Source organism: Bubalus kerabau, chromosome 1, assembly GCF_029407905.1.
Source record: "Bubalus kerabau isolate K-KA32 ecotype Philippines breed swamp buffalo chromosome 1, PCC_UOA_SB_1v2, whole genome shotgun sequence".
NCBI lineage: Eukaryota > Metazoa > Chordata > Mammalia > Artiodactyla > Bovidae > Bubalus > Bubalus kerabau.
Genome location: NC_073624.1, coordinates 173,845,576 through 173,853,881, shown reverse-complemented (window position 1 = coordinate 173,853,881; position 8,306 = coordinate 173,845,576). Strand labels below are relative to the sequence as shown.

Genomic DNA, 8,306 nt, shown 5'->3' with positions numbered 1-8,306 from the left:
ACACAGACACACTTTATTTTGTCTTCCCTGAGCCCCTCTCATTGCCCCCCAGGCCGACTGCCTCCTGGGGCCTGGTGCTGATGACTTCCTACGGTGAGGGCAGCCGCGCGGGTGGCTGTCACCCAGTGGCAGGTCCCCAACCCCATCCCTAGGCCTGCAGCAGCCTCTGGGCCTCGTAGTCCTCGGGGATGGTGTCTGTGGAGAGAGGGTGAGCAGGTGAGAGGCGGGTGAGGGTGGGGGGTGCAGACTCCCGCCTTCTCTGATGGGGGTCCCCTTACCGTTGCAGCGGTAGCGCAGGTTGGCCCAGATGATGTTCTCCTGGGAGAAGCAGAAGACCCCCAGACGACCGCCCCGCATGGTCGTATCCAGGACCACGTTGCTGTCTGCCACCAGCTCTGGGCCCTCGTAGAATCGCACTCTGCAGGGGAGGAGGAGACCGTGACTCGGGGCCCTAGGCCAGGCCCTCCCCTCTCAGAGCGTCAGCACCCTGCCCAGTGAACTAGCTTCTCTTCTCTAGGAGAGGGAAGTGTGTGTCTCCCTGCCTGGGCCACACTCAGGGCAGAGGGGGCTCCTGATGTGAGCCTCAGTACCCCTGTGTGACGACGGATGTGCAGGGCGCGCATACAGTAGTTGCTAAACATAGCGCCTAGACTTCCTGGCAGCGCAGAGTGGGGATTGGGAAACGGGGAGTGGGTGAGACCCCACCTTCTGCTATGTATGTGCGGAGTTCAGAACCCCCAGCCCTGGGTCCAGGCCGCCCAACCTGGCCCCGCCCTTCCCGAGTCCAGGCCCGCCCCTGTCCCGCCTCCCCTCTGGCCCCGCCTACCTTCTGGCCCCCGCCTACCCTCTGGCCCCGCCCACTGAGCCTCTCTGCCGGACCTGAACCCTCCCCATGTCCTCGGAGGGGTATCGTGCCCCAGAGCCAAACAGTTATTTCTGCCTGTATTATTCCTATTTTACAGGCTAGGGGACCAAGGCCCCCCGAAGCAACCCTCTCCCACAAGAGCCAGGAATGAACAGGGACTCTGGGCCCTTTGGCGGAGGGTGGGTTCCCACCTAATATAGCCCACTTGGGGCCGGTGCTGCAGGAACCAGCGGTAGGATGTCTTGTCCTTCCAGCCCACGTTCCGGGGATCCTTCCACAGCAGCCGCACCTGTGACGCTGTGTCCCCTGTGTGCCACAGTGCGTTCCGAAGCTGCTCCCCAGGGCCTGTGGAGGACTTCACGGCCTACCAAATCCAGGAAGAGGGGAGTGGGGTCAGGGACCATACAGGCCACCAAGGCCCCAGACGGGCAAGGAGCTTTGAGTCATAGAGGAGTGGTGGGGGCCCCTGGTATGCCTGGATGGGAGACCCTCAAGGAAGCCTTGGCCACATGGAGGTTTACAGGTAGGTTATAGGGGGCAGCAGTGGTCAGTAGGATAAACTAGAGTCTAGAGGACTTAGGGAATTTCAGGGATTCAGTGAAATACTGGGGTCCAGGTGGTGCTAGTGGTAAAGAACCCGCCTGCAATGGAGGAGATGCAAGAGATGGGAGTTCCATCCCGGGGTCTGGAAGATCCCCTGGAGGAGGGCATGGCACCCCACTCCAGTATTCTTGCCTGGAGAATCCTATGACAGACGAGCGTGGCAGGCTACAGTCCATGGGGTTGCAAAGAGTCGGACACGCCTGAGCACATCTATTCTAGGGGGTCTGCAGGAGGATTTGGAACCTGAGAGAAAGCTTGGGGCTCTGTGAGGGGGTTTGGGTGCCCACAGGAAGACCAGGGGATCCTGGGGGAATGTTTGAGGGCCTGTGGGAGGAACTGGGAGGATTTCGGTAGAAAGCCTTTGAGGTCCGTAGGATAATGCCGGGGACTGTAAGGCTTGTGGGTCTGTGGAAGGGTAGGGGGCCTCAGAGAAGACGCTGAAACCAAGCGCTCAGGAAGGGCCTGGCACCTTGAGCTGGATGCCGGGCTCTGCCACCGCACGGAAGGGGTTCGCCTGCCAGTACGTCTGCTCCATCTGCTTCCACATGACCACGTAGAAGCTGGAGCTGTCCTGGTAGCCAAAGATGAAACCAGCGTAGTCGTCATCCGTGGCAGTGTTCACGTGGAACGTGCCTTCGAAATCCACGCCATTGAAGGCCGTGTAACCTGGGGAGAGGAAGGCACGCTAGCCCCTGTCCTACCGGGATCGGGATCCGTCCCCGAACCTTGCCCCTTCGGAGTACAGAACGCCCAAGCCCAGAGTCCAGCCCACCTAACCTGGCTCCGCCTTTCCCGAGTCCAGGCCCGCCCCTGTCCCGCCTCTCCTCCGGCCCCGCCCCCCGAGCAGCTCCCTGCATGGCTTGGCCACCCCCGCGTCTCACCCACAGCCAGGCCTGGGTCGCTGTTCATCGTCTGCACGATCTCCATACCCTGGTGAGGTTCAAAGGAAGAAGGGCGTCAGGCCAGAAGGACTGGGCTTCCCGCCCCCAGTTTAGGACCCGCTGTGGTGGTCCTGGGCTCCCCCCACTTCCCGCCTAGTCCCCGCCCCCACCTGGTTGAGCACCACCCAATTAGGGTCTATCTGCGCGTCGCCCTCAGGGTCCAGCACGACCGTCTGGAAGGCCCGGAAGTCGGTGAGGGTGACCTCAGCGTTCTCCGGACACACATCGATCTTGTCTACCACCTTGTCCGCATCAAAGTCGCCCTGGCACGCGTCGCCCACGCCGTCGCCTGAGAGGAGGTGGGAGGCCCCCCCCCCACCGAAATGATAGAATGAGCTCCAGGCCCCGCCCCAGGCCTGGCCATGCCCATACAAGCTACTGGCCCTGCCCAGGCCACGCCTCCGGCTCGGCTCACAAATGCCACTGCCCCCACCATGCCCACCCCAAACCTCACCCTGGCCCCATCCCCCCCACGGGACCTGCGTCCGGCCTTACGGTCCTTGTCTTCCTGGCCCGGGTTGGGCACTAGACGGCAGTTGTCCCTACTGTCGGGGACCCCGTCATTGTCATCATCGTCGTCGCAGGCGTCACCCTGGCCGTCGTGGTCTGAGTCCTGCTGGGCACTGTTGGGCACTGTGGGGCAGTTGTCCTTCGAGTCCTGGTGCCCATCCCCATCCCTAGAGTGGGTGGAACAGGGACAATGAGACCCCAGAAAGCCGGGTCAGGCGCTGCCCACCCTGGGTCCCTACCTCAGCCCCAGATGGCCTGCTTACTGGTCTTGGTCGCTGTCACAAGCATCTCCCACGAAGTCGTGGTCCACATCCCTCTGGGGACCAGAGGAGGGGGAGGATACAGACGTTCATAATCATGGCAGAAGAATTCAGAAGCCTCTTCCCCACCCCCAGTTCCAGAGTCAAGATTCTCCTGAGCCCAAGCAACAACCCCCTCCCCCAACCCCAAGTTGTTCAGACTGGGCTGGAGCCTTGTTAACCAGCCTGGGACCCACCTGGGGGCCTGCCCCAGCTGGAGTCCGGCCTACACTCACCTGGTCTGCGTTGCTCTTCTGAGGACAGTTGTCACAGGCATCTCCTACACCATCACCATCAGTGTCTTTCTGATCTGAGTTGGGCACCTTGGGGCAGTTGTCCACCGGATTGCGGATCCCTGTGAGAAGCAGAGGAACAGAACCGGATCCCCAGATGGGGCCGGGGCCAGGCTGACTTCAGCAGAGCAGGTGCAGACCTGGGATTAGCCTGGGACAGAGTCCCCACTCCACCTTTGGCTCCCAATAACTACAAAGTTAAACCAGGTATTCGTGCCCAGTGCCCAGCCTCCTAGAGACTAAATGAATGGAGCGGTGCAGGGACTGGCTCAGTGTGTGCACCACCTTGAGTCTCTCCCGGCTGTAAAAATGGTACCTCCTCCAGGGGGCCCTGTCCCTCATGCTCATGGCTCTGTCCTCTTTCCCCTGCAGCATCTAACGCACGGTCCCCCTTTCCCTCCTCCAAAAGGTCTTCCCTCTTTCCCTCGGCCTCCCAGCTTGCATTTCTGCCCGCGGAGCAGGGTCAGCGGTCCCTTGCGCCCTAGGCGAGCTCACCCGCTCCTCGGCTTCCAGAAGAGGCTGAGCCCCGCCTCCAGCCAAACCCCACCCCTTGGTGCCCGCCCTTTCCTCTCCTCTCCTCCTCTGCCCAGAACTTACGGTCGCCGTCTATGTCGTCGTCGCAGGCGTCGCCTCGGCCGTCCTTATCTGTGTCCTTCTGGTCGTCGTTCTTCTGGGACCGACAGTTGTCGCACGCATCACCCCACTTGTCGCCATCCGTATTTCGCTGGTCTGGGTTCCGCACGAGCGGGCAGTTGTCCTAGAGGTGAGGGCCGGTTAGGGGATAGGCAGTCCTAGAGAGTCAAAAGTCACTCCCCAGACTGTCCAGCTCCGAGGCCCCGCCTCCTCTGCATGGAAACCCCCCCCCCAGTCCTTTGGGACCCCGAGATCAGCCTCTGAGGCCACACCGGTCACCCGGAGACACGCCCCCCACCCGGTCTCACCCAGGCCCCCACTTTTGCCCCACCTTCTCATTGAGGACGTCGTCCCCGTCGGCGTCCGGGTCGCAGGCGTCTCCGATGCCGTCCCGGTCCACATCCTCCTGCCCTGAGTTGGGCACCGTCACGCAGTTGTCCTAGGGGTGGGCGCTGCGGGCATTAGGGGCGTGGCCAGTAGGCCCGCCCTCCCTCTACCAGGCCACGCCCTCCACACCGCCCCCACCTTTCTGCACTGGCGCTCAGAGCAGCGTAGCTTCTCGTCCGGAAAGCCGTCCAAGTCTGTGTCGCGGCCGCAGAGGAGCCCATTGCCAGCCCAGCCGACGCCGCACTGCGGGTGGGGTAGTAAGTGGGTGCTCTGGCGTGGCCCTACACCCGCACCCTCATCCCATTCCACTCCTGGCCTGCTCGCACTCACCACGCAAGATCGCGACCCATCACGCTCCAGGACGCAGTCGGCCTTCTCGTGGCACGGGCTGGGCGTGCCGTCAGGGCAGAAGCGCTGTGGCCGCCGACGGCAGCCTGATGCCTGGTCGCCCACGAAGCCGGGCTGGCACGGGCCGCACTGGAAGGAGCCCTGAGCCCAGGCCACAGGAGGTCAGCCCCCGCCGCCTGACACCTCCGCCCCACCCTCCATCTCTCAATCCTTTCTTGTCCTCCCAGGCCTTACCACGGTATTGACGCAGACAGAGTTGGGGACGCAGTTATGCTGCCCGGTCTCACACTCGTTAATGTCCGTACAAACCTGGTGGGAGAGAGCGCACTGGTCAACGCTCCAGGCAGATACCCCCAGACCCGATTCACGAATCCTCTGAATCCTACCTCTTCCCTGCATCTTTCCTCCAGTCCCGACCATCCCTGATGGGAAACCCTTAACTTCCTCTTCCCCAGACTCCTGTCCCCATCCGTTGCCCCTGGAGCCAAGCAGGCTGCGAGGCTGGAGTTTACTTAACAAAATGCCTCCCCACCCCGAAATGCTCCTCCCGGCTCTCCAACCCTCGATGGCCCTCACCTGCTTGTTGGCCTTGGCGAAGGCCAGCCCCACGCCCTCGTGGGTGGGGCCGCTGAACCCAGGTGGGCAAGCCTCGCAGCGGAAGCCCGGACTGGTATTAATGCAGCGAACGCGAGGGAAGCAAGGATGGGCAGTGCACTGGAGGAGGAAGGGCCGGGGAGGATCAGAGGATGAGGAGCTGGGCCTCCCCGAAAGAGGCGCCTTAGGGCTTATTGAACTTGTAAAGTTCAAGGGCCATCAGCTAGCTATAGGAGGGACGGGGTGCCATGTGGGGCAGAGGCTATTGTCCCAGAGGTTACACACGGCTTTGCCTTGATGTGGGAAAGGGCAAGACCAGGCGAAGAGAAGGGCCTGCCTGGAGTGGGGCTGTTTCTGGGACCCGGTGGGCTGGATGCTCATGGACGGGGGAAGAAATTTTGAGGGCGGGCATCTCCAGCGGAGGGGGGAAGTGGTCGTCGGGGCGTGCGTGCCCGTCGGTGAAGAGGTTGCCGGGACGGGGGAGCCCCGGTGGTGGAAGGGTCGCTGGGGTCGGCGACCCCGGGCGGTGGTGAGTGGGGTCGTTGAGGGGGACCACTCCCGGCGGTAGGGGAGTCGTCGGGGCGGACGTCACTGGCTATGGAGGAGGTCGTCAGGGTGGGCGTCCTAGGTGGAGAGGGGCGTGGTAGGGGTGACTGTCCCCTGGCGGTGGGGAGGTCGTCTGGACGTGCGCCCCCGGAGGTGAGGGGGTGCTCTCCCGGAGGACCCCCAGCGGACGAGGAGGTCGTCGGGGCGGGGCGGTGGGGAGTTGTGGGGCAAGCGTTGGGGGTTCGTCGGGGCGGTGGTGGCAGACACACCTCGTTGACGTCGGCGCAGTGCGAGCCGTTGCCCGTGAAACCTTCGGGGCAGGGTCCACAGCGCGCGCCGCTGGCTGTCTCGGTACAAGCCACTCCGGGGAAGCAGAAGCCGGGCGAACACTGGCTTAGCGGCCGTACAGTCAGTCTGGGGGTTCGCGCGGGTTGCATCCCTGCAGGGAGTGGGGCGCGAGTGGTTAAGGCCACGCCCAGGGGTGGAGCCTATCGAGACAGAGCTCCCATCCAGGCAACATCCTGGCTGTTCTGCGACCCCGCCCCGTACTGAGTGGTCCGCTCTCCAGGTCTCTGCAGTCTCTGGATCTCTGCACCCGACCGTTTTGTTTTGTTTTTTGTGTTTTTTTTTTTTTTTTCGCTTCTCCCTCCGCGACTCCACCTCCCAGCGCCTCTTGCAAGGTTTCTGGCTCTTTGGGGGGTCTCCCCCTCCCACAGTCTCTCTGGCTCCTTTCTGTTCCTCTCTCTCCATCTCTCATCCAATCTCTCCATCTCTGTCAACCTCTGTCTTCTTCTCTCTTTTGCTCCCGGTCTGTCCTCTGCTCTCTGGATCTGTTTCTGTCTCCCCATCTCTTCTCGCTCCCCAGCCACCCCGTCTCCATCGCCCCGGCTGCGCTCACCGCACGCGTCACACTCCATCACCGTGTTTTTCAGGAATGTAATCTCCTTGACCTTTGGTGCAAGGGAGATGGGGTGTGGTCAGCGGGGCTCCATCATTCTCCTCCCTCGCCGGTCTCCCCTCTCCCTCTTTCAGACTCCTTCCCCATGGCACCACCGTCGCGGACCCTCTCCCCACGGACTCCCTACCCCCAGATCCCTACTCTCCCAGCCCCTTCTCCTCCTTCCCTGGGATTTCCTTCTCCCCTCAAGGATCCGTACCCTCTCTCGTAGAACGCCGCATCCCTGGGACACCCCCCCGCCCCGCCTCCTCTCCCTCTTCCTTTCCATAAACCCGGCCCCTCTTCACCTCCATCAGGACCAACTTCTCCGGTCCCTTCCGACTCCCCCAACCTCCCCTGCCTCAGAGACCCACTTCCCCTCTTCCAAGTCTCTGTCTTCTCCCCTGCACCCCCAACCCCCCAACCCCGGCCGGCACCTGCTGCCGCAGTAGGTCCCGTACGTCCTGCAGGGCCGCGTTGGTCTCCTGGAGTTCGCGTAGCATCTGCGGGCCCAGGTCCCCACCTGCGCTGACAGGGGGCGCTGGTGGGGCGTCGGGGACCGGCGACCCCCATCACCACTCCTCACCCCGCCGCCGCAGGGATCCCTGACGCCCACCCAATTACTTGAGCTTCTGCCCCACTGTCTGCTGTCTCCACCCGGCACGCCCCGGTGAACTTTCCCCGAGCATCAAGGAGCCGCCCGCGACCCCAGGCCTCCCGCGAGTCCTGTCCCTCTGGGAGTCAGAGGCACGGCGTGGGGGAGGAGCGGCTTACCCAGCGGCATCTGCCCCTGGCCTGATGCGCCGAGGGCAGCCAGCGTGAGCAAGAGAACGCGGGCGGCGGCGAGAACCATGACGGCGGCGGGGAGCTGGACGGCGGCTCGCTCTCTGCCGCCCACGAGGGCTGAGAGGCCTATTTATCCCGGCGGCGCGGCCGGCCCGGGGGACGGCCCACCGCGGCCCTGCCCAGCGTCCAGCCTCAAGGTAAACAGACGGCGCTGGCCTCCACGTTCAAGGCCCCGCCCAGCGCTGCTAAACCCGGATCGGGCGAGGAAACTGAGTCACAGGGGGCTTGGGCTGAGGTTGGTGGGGCGGGGAATCAGTCAGGACCGCCCTCCAGCCCTCTCATTCACTTGTTTGAGAGACGGCTGCGTGCCAAGCCTCCACCATAGCTGGAACCGAAGCGAGCCCCATAGCGGCTCCCCTTAGCTCACACTTGGGGAAACTGAGTCAAGAGTGGCTTAAGGTTAGGAGTTACCTCCTCCCCCAACCCCTTTCTGGTCTTTCCTCTCTGCCGTTCTCTGGTTGATGGGTAGGTGGTGGTGACAACCTGGTCGCCCAGAGGCCGGAG

At 63.3% G+C, this 8,306-nt stretch overlaps 1 protein-coding gene across 1 annotated transcript; it reads right to left on the bottom strand.

Moving 5' to 3' along the window:
• On the bottom strand, window positions 1–7,840 carry COMP (cartilage oligomeric matrix protein). The gene is made up of 19 exons (XM_055566479.1): window positions 7,731–7,840; window positions 7,394–7,479; window positions 6,918–6,969; window positions 6,289–6,458; window positions 5,456–5,593; window positions 5,114–5,188; window positions 4,862–5,020; window positions 4,670–4,774; window positions 4,476–4,583; window positions 4,109–4,268; window positions 3,455–3,573; window positions 3,183–3,235; window positions 2,905–3,086; window positions 2,520–2,698; window positions 2,350–2,398; window positions 1,938–2,134; window positions 1,057–1,229; window positions 279–418; window positions 1–195 (listed from the first exon to the last, which is right to left on the bottom strand). Exons 1-19 carry the CDS (start codon window positions 7,807–7,809, stop codon window positions 149–151), a joined length of 2,271 nt encoding a protein of 756 aa, XP_055422454.1. The 5' UTR covers window positions 7,810–7,840; the 3' UTR covers window positions 1–148.
• Window positions 7,841–8,306: the final 466 nt, after the last annotated feature.

Excerpts from the sequence above, each read along its gene's own strand:
- COMP (XM_055566479.1), bottom strand. The coding sequence starts at position 7,809 with ATGGTTCTCGCCGCCGCCCGCGTTCTCTTGCTCACGCTGGCTGCCCTC. Across the intron at positions 3,574-4,108 it reads CGACGACATAGACGGCGACC|GGATCCGCAATCCGGTGGAC; the intron begins GTAAGTTCTGGG and ends TGCTTCTCACAG. Across the intron at positions 196-278 it reads CCTGCGCTACCGCTGCAACG|ACACCATCCCCGAGGACTAC; the intron begins GTAAGGGGACCC and ends CTCTCTCCACAG.